General features: G+C 39.2%; 1 protein-coding gene across 28 annotated transcripts in view; it reads right to left on the bottom strand.

The window, feature by feature from the left end:
- Nucleotides 1–19,405, bottom strand: part of TRAK1 (trafficking kinesin protein 1) — a 137,582-nt gene that overhangs the window by 26,104 nt on the left and 92,073 nt on the right. For all 28 annotated transcript variants that reach the window (XM_040546353.1, XM_040546339.1, XM_040546342.1 and 25 more), the window contains 7 exons: nt 13,235–13,311; nt 9,133–9,249; nt 5,066–5,166; nt 4,164–4,272; nt 2,627–2,705; nt 2,056–2,186; nt 1,427–1,501 (listed from right to left, as the gene is read on the bottom strand). In XM_040546353.1, the coding sequence (XP_040402287.1) occupies nt 1,427–1,501; nt 2,056–2,186; nt 2,627–2,705; nt 4,164–4,272; nt 5,066–5,166; nt 9,133–9,249; nt 13,235–13,285 (663 nt within the window). In that variant the 5' untranslated portion in view covers nt 13,286–13,311. The remainder of the gene's footprint in view (nt 1–1,426; nt 1,502–2,055; nt 2,187–2,626; nt 2,706–4,163; nt 4,273–5,065; nt 5,167–9,132; nt 9,250–13,234; nt 13,312–19,405) is intronic.

Raw genomic sequence — 19,405 nt, 5'->3', positions numbered from 1 at the left:
AAGCCACTGTCAAGGAGGAGATACAGAGCTAAAAGTGTCTTTAGTCTGATCGGGTACAATGGTTCTAATTTGGCTGATTATTGCCATGATGGCCACAGTGGCAAACAGCATGAGAAAAGAACAAGACATTTCACAGCGTTCCAAAAGGACTTAAGAATTTTAAAACCAAGACATATATAATCATATAACCTCCAACAGCCTAAGACCTTGCCTTATTTTTTGCTTTACACATCTTATGTAACCACTGTGCCTGCAGATGTCTCTGTAGCCTCACAGTTTTTGAGTTCACCAGCCATTTCAACAAAGCTTGGAAAAGGGGCAGAAGTCTGAAATACTGCATACTGAAATATGAGTTTCATAAAAATTAGCTACTCAGCTTAGAAACAGAGAACCCAATGGAGATTCATGAGCTCAATCTTTGTGGAGCACCATAGATAGAAAAGGACCACCAGTAGGAAAGGCTTCAATGGGCATTCCCACCTCTGACACCAAGTAGTCCAAGTACGAGACACGTCCTAAGGGCATCAGGCTTTTTTCATTCTGTTTTGTCCATTTTATACATGTGAATGTAGCACCCAGAAGAAAGCCAGCAACAGTGGACTGTCTTTGGTTTACTTAATACAGTATGAGTGAGCTTTTCCATGTTACCTCACTATTCAGAACAGGCCTAAAATACCAGCCCAGAGAAGTCATCCTTGAAAAGGGTTCCTATACAGCCCATAAGTCTCAGTTTTTGAAAATGTGTGCCAGTTGAAACAGGAGAGAACAGGAAGGAAATGGTTTTGCACTCTAATGGGAACAAAATATATATATATATATTCCTTCATTCCAATTCCTTCATTCCTTTGTGTCCAGTTCTGGCTCTTCAGTACCAGAGGGACACGGAGCTCCTGGAGCAAGTCCAGAGGAGGGCTACGAAGATGATTAGGGGACTGGAGCATCTCTCATACAAAGAGAGGCTGAGAGCTGGGCCTGTTTAGCTTGGAGAAGAGAGAACTGACAGGGTTTGTTATCAATGTGTATCAATAACTGAAAGGAGGGTGTCAAGAGCATGGGGCCAAACTCTTTTCAGTGGTGCCCAGCGACAGGACAAGAGGCAACGGGTACAAACTGAAACACAGGAAGTTCCAGCTGAATATGAAGAAACACTTCTTTACGGTGAGGGTGACAGAGCACTGGTACAGGTTGCCCAGGGAGGCTGTGGAGTCTCCTTCTCTGGAGATATTCAAAACCCACCTAGATGCAATCCTGTGCAACATGCTCAGGGTGACCCTGCTTGGCATGGGGTCACAGTTCTGTGATTCTGTGAAACACATACACAAAATTATTTAATACTCTTGATCCAGATTAGATGAAAACTGCCATGGTAGAGCAAATAGTCATTGCCCTACTTCTAAGTTATTCTAATATTAAGTAGAGTACTCACCTCTGCTGTGAGCTGTCTCTGGGCATCTTTAGCTGCTCCCAAATGCTGAACGAGTTCTTCATTTTCAACCGCACACTAAAATGTGACAAAAATGTTAGAAATACTGTGATGTTTTGTCCTGCCATTATGTCTGTAACCTACACCACAGGTAAGCAGGAAATTTCTAACTTTTGTCAAGACCTTTTGCAGCACTTCTTAGTTTAAAAACATTTGAATGACATTTAAAAATATTAATAGAAAAATATTAATGTTAAAATATTAATATGCACTCAGCATCAGCCTATATACCCTGCTAAATGAACCTCCCAGACCCTAACACTAATGAGTACCTGCCCACTGAAACACTTGTACTGATATTCTTGTGTTACTGAAGTCATTAATAATTCAGCGCAGAATTTTACATCTAAGGTTTAAAATAAATTTAATTACTGTATTTGATATATAACATAAGCATTTTTAATAAATATATACTTTCCAGTCAAGTATGCTATATACTAAGTATCAAACTGACACCCAGATAAGGAGGGTGGAAAGTTTCCTTTAGGCTCTAGCATACAGAAAATTTTAACTTGTCTTCCAGCTACAATGGTAGCTAATTATAGCAATAATCTTGCAAGTGGATTCCTTACAGCTTTTGCCTTTTTCTGTAGATCGACAATCTGAGAGAGAAGATGGGTGATTTCTTCCTGCTGCCGGGCAGCATCTTCAGTTTTCTTTGCTAACTCCTCGGAGATATTGGCAATCTGGATGTTTGCATCCCCTTTAAGAAAAGTGATTACAATCAACATTACAACATGCAAAAGCAAAAAAGCAAGCAGAAACATGCTCTTTCAGAACATCACTTGATTCAGCAGAATCCTTCCTCAACATACAGCACCATTTTATTGAAAAAAAAAAAACAAACACCAAACAGTACAACACTAAGCCAGAAAGACACAAAGTGCTCATGTCACAAAGGAGACTGTACTTTCCCTTAACATTAACATTTTCTGTGCAAAATTACTTTGCATTTGAGAAATATTTAGCCTACAGCCAGAAATTTCTGCTGCATATACCAGGTCAGCTGGAAATTCTCTTATTTTCCTTATATGAAAGGTTGGGATAAGTACTGAAGAAAAAAAAAAAAAGACTGATCTGACTGTTTTTTTCTTTTTTATTGAGCAATCTGAAATGAGAAGGAAAAAAAGAAAAAGGACATACTTAGCTCTTTTACGCAGTCATTGACAAGCTGTTGTTCTTTCTCTTCATAAGTAATTGTTTCAGTTTTCAGCTGACAGGCCTATTCAAGAAATCCACATCAAATATGCTACATTAGCACATTTGTTCTTTGCCAGAATGTTGCTGCATTTCCATGTGCTTCAGAGAGACAAGCTTTTCTAATCACTCCTCCAGAAAGACAGTGAGAAACAATGATTTTTGCCTGCCCTCCCTCACGTTCCAGAAAAAAGGGCCAGGTGAATATTCTGCAGAGATGCTGCTGCATAGAGAAACTTGTACCAGTATCCCCTCATCCCCACTAGATGTCACCAACATATTTTACATTAAAAAAAAAAAAGTCCTAAACATACAAAAGCCACATACATAGAGCTTGATCTGGTCACCTGAATAAAGACAGGTGTCTAACTAAATGCTTGATTTAAATACTTGTATACCTGAACAAAACCATTCAGATAGTATTTGAAAATTCCTGGCACTGTAACTGTATATTCCACATAAAACCTCAGTGCTACCTCCTTCTTTGTCTTTCCTCCTCTAACTCTAGGAGCACCAAGAGGAGCCTGGCTACACCCAGCTGGTTCTGTCTGGCACCACCTCGGTGGGCAAGTCATGTGTGCCAAGTGCTGGGGATATGCACAGACACTCACAAAAGCCATCCGCAGAGAGCTGCATAGCTCGGAGGTTTTAGATTTGGCTCCATACTGTGCCTCACTGGCACTGTAGACAACACTACCTATTTTCAATGGGCCCTGCATTTACAGTAGAAAATGGTCATGATACTATGTTTTCAAACTTTGTTTCTTTTCCCAAAAGTAATTTTTCTCCTATACCCTGCTACTTGTTTGCAAAATGGTAATATGCTCTCAAAGCTTAGAAATTGTATTGAAAATTAATATAAAATTGTTTATATGATATTAACTTAGGGAATGTTATTTCTGCTAGACCTGGAACAGTATATAAAATTTTAAAAAGTGTCATCTGTGAAACAAACAGAATATTGACACATATAAAGGGCAAGAAAGACACAATCTTAAAATATGAACAGACCTGAAACAAAATTGAAGATACTTAATGCAGATTTAGCCTATCAATTTATATTTTGGCAAACGCTGATTTTTTTTACCAGAGAGACCCTATTTGCCTGCAAACTTCAGATCTGCAGCTAAAGTCACCCATGGCTACTGGGTCAGCCCTTAAGGCAGGTTTCAGGCCATGGTGCTGTACTCGAAAACCTGCCTGTGGCTCCTGCTCTCCTCAAGGCTGTACACCTTACCATATTCTGCTGGCAAGGAAACTGCTATGACTGTAGCTTCGTATAGCTCCCATGTTTTGGTCTTTCCTTCATTTATAAGGATAAAGGACTGTGATTAAATAACTACAAAAAGATCTTTGTCACAAGTGGAATTACGTACTCTTAATTAGACTCTCTCACAGCTTTTAATACACACTTCTGAGTACCTGTGTTCTGGCATTTAAATGAATAACTGTGTTAAGCAAAACACAAAGGGAGCAATTTCACCTCAGATCTAAGTACAACATTCTCTTCTTCGAGGTCCTTGAGTTTCTTTTGAAGAGAATCCAAGTGAAAGTAGTTCTGGACAGAGGAGGAAGATTCATTCCTCTTGAGCCTTGTAAAATAAATAAATAAAAACAGGTTTTAACTCATTTTTACTTGCTTGATGGCCAATCTCACAAGAAAATAGACTGAACAGAGGTCTCAAAGACAACCAGAGCCACATGAAGTATGACTTTGTTCATGGCAGTATGTTTGGGCAGCAATATAATTTCAGTAACTTTTAATTCCCAACATCTCCTTTGGAAAAGTTAATTGGCCAAGACTATGAGAAAAGAAACAACCTTACTATAGCAATCCAATAGCTCCCTGATTAATGCTGCACATCTCACCAGAACGCAGTAATAACTTTGCAAGCAAGGGCAGACAGCCCCTCAGAGCCTGCAATGCTGTTCAGCCAGCTAATTGCCTGGAACACAGGCTATAAACCGTGCTTTATTTCCTTCCCTCTGCTACTGAAAACAGCATAAGATTTTTCAGTGTCCTCAGGTTCTTCAAGCACAAAGGTCACACACGTAGCACGTTCTAGCAGTGTGCAGAGATGTGGGGTACCATAAGTGGGATCAGTGCCAGCCTCATTGCCACGGAGAGCCAGCTCCTGTGCAAGTTACAGTGCTGTGTCAGCAGCCTTCCTATCTTCTTTCCTCCCTCCCCGACTCTTGTTGGCACCAGTATAGCCAGCTGGTTCAGTGCAAATCCTTCCAGCTTGTGCCATGCACTAAGTTCATAGTTTTATAGTTCCAGCCTTTACAGGGATCATTTTACTATCTTTCAAAGCTATGAAAATTGTCCAAACCACCCCTGCTTAGTACCAGATGAAGGTTCAGCATTGCAGATCAATAACTTACGGAGTGGAACAGATGGACTCTGGCTCACTTTCTTCAGCAGCACTGGTATAGAACTGGAGCAGCTCATCTTTCATGGAAAGCTCATGCCGTAACTGAGAAACCTGCACAAAGAAATAGCTTGCAGATCAGTAACTTGCTTTTCTAGCCACATTGTCAAGTAAACCCACTATTAATTGGTTATTCAACCTCCAAGAATCACCTTCAAACTAAATTAGGTGGTCAAAACTGGAAGAGACCAGAAACCATTCCTCTATGTATTAGAAAGAAAGAAAAAGCATACCTTTAAAATAGACGTTTTCTTTTTAAAAAATACAGAAACTGCTACTAAAGACGGTAAAAAAGAAAAATGTTTAAGATGAATAATCCTGACTCTCTACTGCATTAGTCTAGATTCACATTCGGAGAAAGAGATATACTGCAATGATATTGCAAGAAATTAACGTGACACCATCAAGGCAAACATCACTTTATTTTGCATTTTACGTAATGACTGTCACCATCTTGCTTGAATACAGACCTTGCAGACTAACATTTCTTCCTCTTCAGGAGACTGTAGATAAAATTATTACAGTGCTTGCGCAGGAAGGTTACATTTGAGACTCAATTTTCTGTTGAGCTGCAGAGCAACACACAGAGGCAGGCTGCCATTCTGACGTTGCTGTAATTGTGGTGGCTGCAGTCAGTTTCTGGGTGTAGTTTGGGCCTCTGATGACTCCAGAACATGAGTCTGGCAAAGAGGTATACGGGAATCCCATACACGTACCAAGAATGAACAAAACATAATTGGGTGGTTAGGATTCCCTGCAACTGTGAGCTACACAAACTTAACCTTGCTGAATTTGTATTTTGATTCTTCAACAGAAGGGTTAAAGGCCCAATTACACAGTAACACTTAGGCCACTTCACAGCTGCAATTCAAGACCTCAGTGGTAAGAGGTTCTTTCTTTTTTCCTTTCATAAGTAAAATAGCATAAATGACCAGACAAATGTTTCCTCCCACTTGCACTGTAAGACTTGGTCTTCAGTACTCACTTTCCAATGCACAGATTGCAGAACACATTCCTTTTTATTAGACTTCTACTTTTTCTATTGTAGGCATAATTATACCTGCAGTTATTACTGGCAAAACCTGAAGAGTGCCAATAAAATAGATTTAAACTGCATTATCATCAAACAAAAAGAAGGCTCAATGCAGTAAAACACTTAAACTACGCAAATTTTTAAACAAACAAGGTCATTTACTTTACTACAACTACTCTGCAAAACTATATGTGCTAAGGCACCAAAGTCCTCCTGAGACATGGTTTCAAAAAGGAAATGCACATTTCTAAAAATGCAAGGAAAAAAACAACAAACCACATATCAGCCATGGAACAAAATCAATGCATTAATTCTGCAAGGTTCATTTTCCTCCATTTCAGGGAAAGCTAAAAACCATGCCAAAATATCAATCTACTTCCTTCCAGCACATTATGGCTCAGCCTCTTCAAGTAGCAAGGAAACAGATACTGTCAGTGGGTGGGCACTAGATCATCTCTAGCTTTTTCTATCCTTTTCCTCCATGAACCAAAACAACTGAGCATACTATTTTTACTGCCATTTCAAAGCATTCCAGTTCTGCAAAGGAGGGTGAACAGCCAGAAAGAGAAACCTTTTACTGCAAGAAGAGAAGAGGCCATGGGTACAAGCTGAAGCACAGGAGGTTCAGGAAGCACTTCTGCACTGTGTGGGTGACTGAGCACTGGCACAGGTTGCCCAGAGAGGCTGTAGGGGCTCCCTCCTTGGGGATATTCAAACGCTGCCTAGACATGGTTGTAGGCAGCCTGCTCTAAGTTATTCATAGCATGACACACATACCATTAAAAACTTAACTTTATACTACACATCAAAATCATTTTGTTTATATATTACAGAAACCCCACATCCTTCAGACAAACCATTTTAGGCAGTTTTTACAGAATTTTAAAAGCTCCCATTCAATTCTCTTTTTTCCCTTGCCTATAGAGACAATTGTCTTAGTTACGATTTTGTTCATATATTCAAAATTCAGCATTAACAGGTGATCTGAAATCAACTAAAGAAAGAATTTCAATATGCAAGCATCATGAGCTCCAAGCCTGATGCGCTCTGCCTCAAAAACATCAATTTCTGAAGGAGTCAAAATGACAGCATGAAAGATGGGCGTTGATAAAACACATGGCCCAGTGTACCAAGCCATCTGGTAAGAAGCTTATTCCTGGTGTTCCTTTTCCTAATGCTGCTCCTGAGTCTCTCCAAACACAACCAGGCCTGGCAAAGGCAGACAATACCTGCATCCCCACACCCTCCTCAACCAAATCCTCCATTCTGGATGCATGGTATGAATGCCTGCCCAGTCATTATATGCATGCCTAGTAAATGCCGAATCAACCAATGCACAAATAAACGTCTGCCACATGATGGGCAGCAAGCAATAGCACTCTTCTGGATAGAATATAATTAGTTTTCCTTGCCAAAAAGAGTAGGCCAAAAGAGATTAATTCTCTGTGGGTGCTTCACCGCCATTTATAGTGCATCTGGGATCTCTCCATCTGTGCTTTATTCATCAGACACCATCTTGGATATAATTCAACCCCCTACATCCCCAAGCATTTTTAGTAGCAGACATTTTTAAAGTTTTTATTCCACTGTGTTTCATTGTTCTCCTGCTTGCCCTACACCTCTGGGATTCCTCTCCCTCTTGTTCAAATGTACATATGGGCAAGGTTCACAAACCAAGATCACTGCCCCTGAACACAAGAAACAACATTTGACTCTATCTCAGCCAGTCAGTAAGACAGCAGAGTTTAAATAGTGACACTGAGTGAAAGATGGAGAGCTCTTTTAAAGCATCCTGTATGGTTGCATTGAAGATCCATCCAGTGGGAATCTGCCAATACCCACAGCAACCCACTCCTCTTTCAGAGGAATACAGTAAGAAATATCAACTGTATAGACATTCAATTAGAAATGCAACAGTATGTGTAAAACAAGGCATTACTCCAAATAATTAGAAGTTTTCAGTTATGTTTTATAGAACACACTAATTCAAAAAGACATGCACTGTCACATTATATTTTAAACGTGTTCATCAACAGTCTAAAGCATTGTCACTGCAGTCAAAAACTGAGAGAAATGTCTGTACTGCAGCAGGCTAACAGTCCATGCTTCAATAGATTCTGCCACAGTTTCCTGAAAAGACAGACAGCCAAATGACAAGAAACTGAGAGATCTCAGCAATCTTGACAAAAGGTAGCAAGTCCCACCCTTTGCTTCACAGCATAACCCAGCACTCCCTAACATTGACAAGTTCATACATACAGAGCATATTGAATAAAAATTAGCAATCACTAAAATGTATCCTGATCCATCTGAAAATGGAGTCTTAACATCAGTCTATGAAATTGACCCTGCTTGGAAAAGGCAGAACGCACATGATTTCAGTGAGTGTGCACTACTGGAATCTCTATAAATATAAAAAGCAGTCATATTCAATTTGAGAAGCAAAGGGAAGCACTCCTAGCATTCAAATGGCATGATCTAAAAGCCAAAATTCAACTTGGGTATAAATAGAAAAGCATTAGGGAAAAAGCAATTAAACATCCATCAGAGAGGATGTGAGAGGACTGAGAAAGGTTCAGGGGGGAAACAAGAAAAAGAAAGAGCTGTAGAAGGGAAAAAGTGATTAGTGAGGGGAATTATACATAGGATGGGAACAAGGACAAAATCAGTAGAAGAAAACAGTAGGTAGAGTGACTCAGAACCAAACGAACAGCTGATTTTAGAGGAAAATGAAATCTGAGGCATAGCATAAGTCAGTACTCCACCCCCGCCCTCCAAATGGCCTTGATTTGAGCCAACAGGTCCAATGACTTTTTTTGGTCATACATCTGCAAGTGTACATGGTATAAAAAATGGCTGTCCAAACTGCTACAACATGGATTGATCTGCTATGGATGGGATGCCCAGGAAAAGTATGGAAAAGGTAAAGAAAGAAGGAAAATTCTCCCCATCACTGCAGACACCTCAGTCAGGCATGAAAATCTTACCTCTTCCCTGATGTGTTCTACTTGCTCCTCAAGGAACTCATTTCTTTCTGTCAGTGATTTATTCTTCTTTAAAAGTGACTGGCCAATCCGAGCAGCTAATTCTAAGTCCCGTTCTTTCTGTAAAGCATTAAGAAAAGAAAGCGAATGGCAGAGGGAAGGGTAAATTTGTCATAGAAAGGAAGGAACAAGTACTTAAAACAATAGAGCGCCTTTTTTCCTTCTGCAAGGGTTTGTTTGTTTGTTTAGGTTTTGCTAATTTTCTTTTTCTCTTTCTGCTTATGTAACACTGACATTCAGAAAAGACTGGCCCGTACAGAGGTACTGAACCATAGCATAGCTGCAAGGTCTAACGTCAGAAAATACAAGCTAAACCAGAACTAGTTCTTCATTATGGCTTTGAGAGACTACCAGGGGAAACTATTGCATCACCTTGGTATAGCATTTCCTGAATGCTATCACAGAACTTCACAGGTTTCATTTTAAGGACTTTAGAAACATGGTAAAAATGCCAAAGAACTCAAAGCATTCTGCAGTTTCCACTTGCTCCACCTTGAAATAGAATGCAGCCGGCTGTGCAGGAGCCAGTCCCATTACAGTGAGTATTCAGCCTCCTATCCTCTTCATGCAAGCAGATCCGTTAGTGCTTTAATATAAAACCAGATCCTATCCCTTTCTTTTTTTGCAGACGCTCAAATCTACATGAAGTAGAATTCTCATTCCATGTTTTCCCCTTTGTTACCTCTTTCTATGTGCACAGAATTGGAAATAGCTCAGCTAGACACTACACGTACCATTAATAATTAGAGGCCAGTCCCACTGATGACACGTATCTATACACTAGGTTGTAATCTGCCTGTGGCAAGATGATAAACAGCGTAAAACTCTGCAACATTCATTAAGCATTTTCACTGATGATTTCCTTATTTAATTACTAGAATTATTCTAAAATAGTGCAAAAATGGCACTGTGGTCGTCTCCCCACTTATCTTTAGTTCAACACCATTTGAAGAGCAGTTTTCTTCCTTTCACATATTTACTGAAAATACTATTTGGGGCTTATTTACCCAGCTGACAACCATTTGACTTATGACTAAAACCTACCTTGTGACATGCATGACAAAGCCTAAAAAACCTACAACTACTCCTAACCTGGACTGGAAGTAAGTTGATAAATGTGTTCCTAATATACTCTGCTCTGGTGTGGCTTCACCTTGAGTACTGGGCGCAGTTTGGGGTACCACAATATAAGAAAACTATTAGAGAGAGTCCAAAGGAAGGCTACAAAGATGCTGAAGGGTCTGGAGCTATAAGGACTCGCTGAGGTCCCTGGGTTTGTTCAGCCCAGAGCAGAGCAGGCTGAAGGGAGGCCTCATGGCGGCCTGCAGCTCCCTCATGAGGGGAGTGGAGGGGCAGGCGCTGAGCTCTGCTCTCTGGGGACAGCGACAGGACCTGAGGGAACAGCATGGAGCTGGGACAGGGGAGGGTCAGGCTGGGGGTTAGGAACAGGTTCTGCACCCAGAGGGTGGTCAGGCACTGGGACAGGCTCTCCAAGGGAGCAGTCACAACACTGAGCCTGTCAGAGTTCAAGAAGCATTTGGACAACACTGTCAGACAGAGTGTTTGATTTTGGGGTGGTCTTGTGTGCATGCAGGAGTGGGACTTGATGATCCTTGTGGGCCCCTTCCAACTTGGGATATTCTATGATTCTATGAATTTGAATGAAGAGGCTTTCATAGTGAAAAAATGAAGTTTTGTAATAATAAAGTGATGGGTTATTGATCACTGCTGTCTTGACAAATAGCGTTTTCCAAATGATTTTTGAATGTCTGGATTGCATTCGCATTAAAAGCCACTGGCATTATCTAGCCATAAAATCTTACACACAATCTTTCAGAACAGTAAGTCCCACAAAGCTATCCAAAAATGTTTAGTTTCCATATTTGGCCAACTTATTGTTCAGCAATTCAGCTCACTTCATAAATATAAAGTGAGGGAAAAAAAACACACATAAGTGCAGCTTTGACTCTACAGAGGCAGAACTATCTAGTAGCAAGGTTTCTGACCTCAAAGCTGAGGAACACAAATGTGTTTCCAGGCTCTTTAATTAACCTCTCTAGACTTCCTACAAAATTTTTTAGCAATTCAACTCTAAATCTCAGTTTGGGGTCAGGCCTCCTCCTCACAGTGACATGGAATTGATGTATTACAGCAACATGAGTAATAGAAACACTGAAGTCTTACTGATTCTATGATTAATGATTATGATAACTTAATGATTCTATAATTCTAGGAAGTTAGACACATTTAAACCATTCTTAGGAAGGGATGAGAAAGCAAGTTCACAGAGGAATCTGTTCCTGTTCTTAGCACATATCCAGAAAAGCCTGATATCACTCCCTTTGCTCCCTTTTCAGGGCAATAGGCACAGATTTTCAGTGTCTGCATGCAAGCTGTTTTGATATCTTCCCTTTCCTGTCTGCATGGCCAAAATACTGCACCTCCCACCCTGCCAACTTTGTAATACATTCATTTGAAGCTTACCAACAAGAACAGGCAGACATTTAGGTTTTGGGTTTGTTTGTCATTTGTCTGTGTTATGGTAGCAGAAGGAGTTACACCTTCACTTCTGCAAACAGGTTTAATCTCTTGTGATAACCAACATTTAGAGAACAGAGAAAGGAGACGTTAAGTGCACACAACTGCCTAGGAAAAGTGATTAAATTGGAAACGATGGCCAATTAAAAAATAAAAAACCTCACTGAAAATATTTGTTTTATTAAAGGTTCACCTACTGCACATTCCTCCATTTTCCCTTTGCTATCATCCAGGTAGGGAAAGTAAACCAGATGTTTTAAAACATTGGCTTGGCAAATCCTTCTAGCATTGTTCCTGTGAATGTGATTTCTGGATCTATAGACATTTGGCTATGGGAACCCAGGAGGAAACAGTTTGGCTAAGTGCTCCATCATTACTAGAAGGAGCCATGGAAACAAATGCAAGTAAATCCCAGCCACACAAGACAAAGGAAGCAAGACACAAACAGGTAACAGCCTGTTACTACAAGTAAGTAGTTTATTCCTGAACATGGCTTTTAGATAAAGCATTAGTTTTAACTGAAGTTTCCTAAGAAGTTATTTAAAAGAGATTATCTCAAAGCATGAAATGCAGGACTTTGTACTTAGATTATATTATCAAATATAGGTGAGAGATGTGAGCATTCCCATGCTCGTCCCCTTGCAGAATTGGAGGAATAGACCACAATGTACCTTGGCCAACCAGATCCTATTTTTGACATTGCAATAAGCAAGCAAATAGGTATGAAGGAATAAATTGTGTTCAAAGATAAACAAATATAATTGTAACAGTTTTCACCTAAATAATTATTCATAAACCTCATTTGGAAAATTATCACTCAAGCTCACTGCCGAAAAGCAGCTAATTTCAAACAAACAATTTATCATGGTATTTACTGAACATTCTGTCCTGTAGCTTGACCATTGTTTTTTACCATTTCCTGAGAGCCAAGGATTACAGTCATAACAATGTACATAATAACAGTATTAAAAACAAAAACACACAAATATATATATATATATATATATATATATATATAAAGCTAAAGAAAAAAGGCTTGGAGAGCATTAGTTTTGTTGGTGGTGGTGGTTTTTTTAAATTTTGTATCTGCATTCTTCTGGAAAGATGCTGAGATAGTTATGAATACAAGAGTACCTGTGATTTTTCTTATAAGATTAATCCATAAATAATACTATTAGCTTTACATGTACTGTAAAAAAAAAAGTTTCATTTAAAGATTTTTTTTCCTCTCCTCATTCATTTTCGCAAATATTTGGCCAAGAATAAGTTAAATGGTCCCAGTTGAAAAATAAGAACAATTAATGAATCCATAGGACTAATGTAAACAAATGACCTTTATTTATAAAGATTATTTACCTTTCCAATGAGATGAAGTTTACATACACTCAGGGCACTTATTCCTCCTCATTTCAGAAGGGTCTATGAAGTCACTACTTGAACCATATAATTTCTGTACTACATTCTCACACTGTGTATGGGTCCTAAACTAAAGAGATGTAATACTTGCCTCCTCAAGAAGACGTGTAACAGCATCTATGTCATTGTATGTTTTAGTCATCTGGCCCACCCTTTCAGCACATAGAACTGTGAAAAGATAAGATGAAACATTAATAACATTGGCAATACCACTGGGAGAAAAATGTATCCTTTAAAGAACATAGATTTGCTTATGTTTTCGTCTTAAAACTACTTATTTCAACTATGGGGCAAGTATAACAAAATCTACAAGAAAAAAAAAGTATCAAAGCTTCAAGCTGGGAATACTAATGCTTCTTTTTTGCAGTATTTACTTTTGTCAGTGGTAGAACAAACCACTAAAACAAAACTTTCTTTTCATAAGAGAAATGTCTTGAGTTTATGGGAAAAAAAAATCAAGGAAGACATGAAAATGTTCTTAGACACACAAGTAGGATTCTGTTATGTCACCTAGTCACTGTATTGCATGCAGTAGAATTGTTCCATGAATAAGCAACTCCAACAGTGTCAGTAACAATGTTCACCATAAATACGATGTCATAGTAATGGAACTAAGCATTATGGAATGAGACAGCAATGTCAATAAAAAATGCATGCAAAATAATACACCATTCTTAAAATACCTACACCACATCATCATGGCCATTGTATCCCTCATAAAAAATGTTTACTAAACTGGGTAAGATGATTAATCACTAAGGTGGAACTGGGAGTTTTGTTAGGCTGAAGTTCAGTCTATCACCATAGGTGATCCATTAAGAAGCTACACAGACTTATTTGAAGTCTGCAAGTTTTCTAAAAGTCCACCAATAATCAGAGGAAAAAACAGCTCTTTCTACTCCATTGTGACATATTCTTTTTATTTTCAGCTGCGCTTAATTGTCAAGCCCTGTAATTCTGAAAAAAGGGATTGTTAATAGAGTTGAGTTGATCATATTGACTACTGGCTAGCAGACTTCTGTAATGCAAATTGTTCTTCAGGGGATTTACCCTTGACAATGTCAGTTAAAGCTCAGTCTGACTGACTGGCTAATGTTGCTCCAGCATGCATTAAGGGAGGTTGAAGGAAAGACAAATAAGGCCTAATTAGATTTAAAAAAAATATGCACAGAGTACAGCAATAGTACAAAAAAGTTTGTCACCCTAAGGAAATGATGCTGCCTGATTATAAATATACAAGATACTAAGTACATAAATATACAATTGATCACAACTAAAGGCGCATCAATAATATATCAAATACAATACACAATTTGTTGAAATATGTTATGTTTTTTTCCATACTTGAACATCAGAAAGTTGCCCAAACTACAGCAAGAAGTATTCTGTTTATTTTCCTGTTTTTCAAACTCCACTTTTGAGGATCAAATCCTGAAAACATTTTAGTGACATCAGCATTGCCAGTGAATTCCAAAGAATGCCATTCAGAATGATTCAAAAGAATTACATTTATCCAAGTAATTATGTCCGAAAATGGTAACAGTAAAAAGTTTGTGCTTCAAAGTAGTAATTTGACAAAAATTACAAGCAAAAAATACAATGCATTTGTAAGCTACAAGCTACATGGTCTGCTTTTGACTAATCAGGATTCCACAGAATGTAGTAACTTGCAATAGAACATCAGTAACTTGTAGAGAACATCAGCTCTATAAAACAAACGCTGTAAAAAGAAGCTTTCTGCAAAAACTCCTTAGAAAGGCAGATAGTATGACCTCCAGAAGACTATTCTCAATAAAATGATTCATGATAACTACAAAAATAATTTTTTAATACGTAAGTTCATAGGTCATGCAATAACGTCTGTCAGAATCCCTGACACCAACAGTTTATTTTCCAAAACAACAGTACATTTAATAGTTCCCTTGGTTACAACATTCCCTTACTGCTATAAAATAATGTTTGAGATTGTCAATAGGAGTCATATATTAACTCTGTCCCTGGCACTGATAATCACGGCTGATTATGACTATGGCAATCCCACTCCATTCTAATTCAAGTGACTGTATATTCCAGCTGATAAAAGGACGGGGCTCCCTCAGACAGAATAAAGTCATGGCCAGGGAAAAGGGTAAAGGTAAAGACGTAAAGAGGTAAAGGTTTGTACATGTGGTTGCTCACTCGGCTATTCCTTCAGATTTTGCCATTTAAACTTAACAGCAGGTTATCACTACAGTCTAAAATTAAACAGCATTTTCAATAAATATAATACTAGAACTCTTTGCATACAGGTAGGAATTTTTATTGATAATCAACACTTCTGAGCTGCAAAGGAAAGGTGACCTTGACAACAAGCCTTGATATGAGGTAAAGTCAAATATTTCTTTTTGGTATCTGTAAGCTGAATAATAAGTGCCAACAAACCAAAGAAACTATCACAACAGATTTATTCCCAGCAATAAGTAGCAACCTAGTCATCAATGGCTATTGTATCTCAGTTTCCATCAAACTTCTGTTAACATAGAAGTCTTCATATATTACTCTGACAACACAAAAGGGTTTTAAAGCAGAAGTGATACATTATTCATCCTCCTCAATGTCCAAGTGGAAACAAACTTCAATAGGTTGTGTATAATAAAACACCTCCTCCAGCCAGCTGCCTCCTATAATCATTGTGCAACAAAGCAGAAGTCCAGAGCTACCAACAGAAAGGAACATACTCCTTTTAGAAAGAGGGCAAACTTGCCAAGAGATATTTCTCCTCAATCCTCAGAAACCGAGGCTTGCAGGTGAAGAGAAGGTAGAAAGAAAAAGGAGAGAAGCAATTTAGCAGCGGCATTTAAAAAATTCAAAGCTGTTTTAAGTTTGCAATTAGTCATTACAAGTTAACATTCGGTCAATTGCTAGTATAGTGATTTTGATTTCCTTAGATGTCCAAAAAATCTACCAAGTGAAAAAGATGCATTATTTTGAGTTCTGATCAGTGAAAGATGGAGGAAAAAAAAACAAAACAAAATGAAAAAAAATCAACACACCCACGTGTCTAACAGATTCTGCATAGTAGGTTTCTAGCCTGATTGACTTTCTGATGAATATGAGAGCCTGGTAATACTACTATAAAGATAAAACAAGAGCAAATGAAGGACAATGCTCTGTAATAAAAAAACCTACAGTGCCAATTTACTGACCTCTTTTTGCAAATCAGTACTATTTTTGCTTGAGGATGATAGAAGTGCAGCGTCTAAATGCATGCATACAACATACAAATCCAACATCCTTTGCATCTCTCAGTTTCTGGAGATGGCCTTTAGGCAATAAAGACAGACAGAACACTAAAAAATAAATGCTAAAGCATTGGGAGTGCAGAATTCTAGAAAACCTCAGTTGGAAAAATCAGTTTTGGTAACAGCTTTGAAACTAATGCTACAGATCCTAAACTGAAAACAAAGAACAGAGAAATGTTCTACCACGTTATTTTCATGATCGCATTAAATATACAAAACACAAATAGATACCTGGTAGCCCTGGTAGCAAAGTTCTTGTTTTGTTTTTTACTTTTTTATTTTTTAAAAGCCAAACACACAAATGGAAAAATGCTACACAGATGAAGTATTTCCTCTGCCTTAAAGTACCTAGCACCATCTTCATACTCTCTTAAAGCTTGCAAATGTATGGTTATACATATTCCTATGTTTCTCAATGTGATTACAGCTGAGAGGATGTACTTCACGTTTATTTTGCATCACCTATTTAATACAATGTGACTGCAAGCTTCTTTCAGGCTCTGAGCTCTGCACTGCCTAAAGCACAGACTGTCAAGATGAAGATGCTCAGGGAGGAAAGTACGTGCCTTCCTGGACTGTGCCCTGAAAGACAAACAACCATGTAGCACGCTGCTCAGAGAAAAGTATGTTTCCAGGAACATGAAACAGCCATGGAGGGGAAGGGGAGCAAGAATACTACTGCTAGGAGCTGCTGCAATGACCAACCTTCCCCAAACTGGGGATGCAGATACAAAAACATCACAGGAGCCAGCAGTCATAGGTGTCACCAGCACCAGTTCCCTGCACTGGCTAGCCAGAGCCATAACTCCCTCCTTGAGGCATACTTTCTCTTAATTTTTGAGACCTATCAATCGGGGTCAAGCTAAAGAACTAAAAACCGCTGCTGAAGAGGAAAGCTCAGCTCTCACCGCTCCTCTTCCCATCCATTTCTAACCACCACGAAACAGAGGGGGGATGAGACACTATGGTGAAATTTCACTTTTAGGGCAGATAATACTGACCTGTATAATTATACTGTCTGACAGGGAAGGCCCCAGTGCACTGGGATTTTCCTTACTACTGAAATATATTTCCCCAGAAATTATATCAGGATAAGGGAACACTGTCCAGGGAGCATGAATCTCCAGCAATTTAATGGCAAATCTTCTTAACAGCAAGGTGGCAGCAGGGGATGAACTTGCTGCTTTTCTTCATTACAATTCCCTATCCAAAGCCTTTAACTATGGTAAAGCCTACTGTATTCTCCATCAGTCATGAGAAGCTGTCTCACGAATTGCTTGCATCTCCCTCCCCTGTGCTCAGAGCTCTCTCCACACACTGAAGCCAGGATGGCAAGTTCTTCGCATCCTAAATGTGGTGCACCTCGACATAGGGAACAGGCACAGAAACACTGACCAGCAGCACTCATTATTCACAGATATCACTTGGAAAACACGAGGAGTCAGAGACCATGGCTGACTCAGGCTCCTCAGCTCACATTGGTTTTGTTTCTGAAAGGCAATTTCTGCACTCCAAGGATAAAGTATGTGCTAAAAACCACAGCTTCAGTCCTAGAGCCACTGATAGTTACACCCTGGCACTGGTTACTGGCAGCGCTACCTGCATTGAGCCAGGTGCATGAGGATATTCTGAAAATGGTGCCATAGTACATATACTTCCTTTCAAATAAACTCAGAAAAGATATATCTAAAATGTGCCCTCAGCTCTGCTTCTGACTCAGGCTAGGGAGTTTTTACACGTTTAAAGGTAAACACATTAGATTCTCCTCCACTAAAGATAAGTTTCTGGCAGCCCCGGCTGAACTGGGGCAGAGGTGACAGGCCTGCTGGTGCCTGGCACATTGGAGACGGGCCTCAAAGAGCACGATCATCTGAACAGCTCAACATTTCAAGACAGTATTGCCAGAGGAGCTTCAAAAATGTGCTTCTGAGGCAGGAGGACTTGCTAGGTGTCCATATTTAAACAACACGCTGCGAGCAGGCCATAGCTGCTGAGGGCACGCAGGGAGCCCACCCAGCTGCCATGACACTGCTCAGAGGGATGAAGAGTGGCCACAGCGTGCACACCGCTTGCTGCTGTGGAGCCACACTGTAGGCGAGCTCCTTGAAAGAGTCTGAAAAAACATGTTGTGAGCAATGCATGCACGGTCAGACACTACATAATAACAAGGTGACAAATGACTAACCTAAGTTCAGTAGGCAACACCAACGGATTATTTCCTGTTTAATGTTACAGCTTGGATTACTGGGATTTCAATGACACAGTTTGCACATGAATCGTTTAATATTAAGGTGCAGTTACTGATTCTTCTAGAAGCAGAGATTTTATCTTACCATTTAAGCTATGGTGAAAAGGGTGCTTATTTACTGCAGTTTCTCTCATATAGTGTTCCAAGAGCTTAGTTGTTTCAATGTTAGCCTACATTATTACTTCATCTGAGATTTGCAGAAAAACTCTGCTGTTATTTCTTTTCAAGAGCCTATGCCCAAACTTTCAGGTTGGCAGCCATTTCAAAGTACTTCCTCTAGGCTGGGCATGCACCACAACAAACTTTCTTGTGATGAATGAAGAATCAGGTTAAAGGAAATTTCAACAAGAACATCATACATCTGTTCCTTCTATTAGCACAAACACAGATCAAGCATGGCACCTCAGTAAATACACCCACAAAGCAAAACTAAGGAGAAAAGGAAAAATGCCCAGAGAGAACAGAAGGCCTTGTGTTATTGTTGACTCTGTGTTAGGGCCCCACAGCTTGTCATCACCTTAGTACACAATATTTGCTGGTAACAGCTCAGCATAGCTCTTCTGTAAAAACTTTTCTCACAGGATTTTTGATTACAATCCATTGAATTACTGTCTTGATATTCTCCTCCTTCATCCATTTGCTCTCAAGAAGTATCTGGACTGCAGGCCTTATGACTAATAAACAGGTACAGGGCTGAACCAGGATCTGGACGCTAAACCTTTTAAAAATCTTA

This window comes from Cygnus olor, chromosome 2 (assembly GCF_009769625.2).
Source record: "Cygnus olor isolate bCygOlo1 chromosome 2, bCygOlo1.pri.v2, whole genome shotgun sequence".
Lineage (NCBI taxonomy): Eukaryota > Metazoa > Chordata > Aves > Anseriformes > Anatidae > Cygnus > Cygnus olor.
Note: the sequence above shows the minus strand (reverse complement) of the source record. Positions and strands in the feature narration are given on the sequence as shown.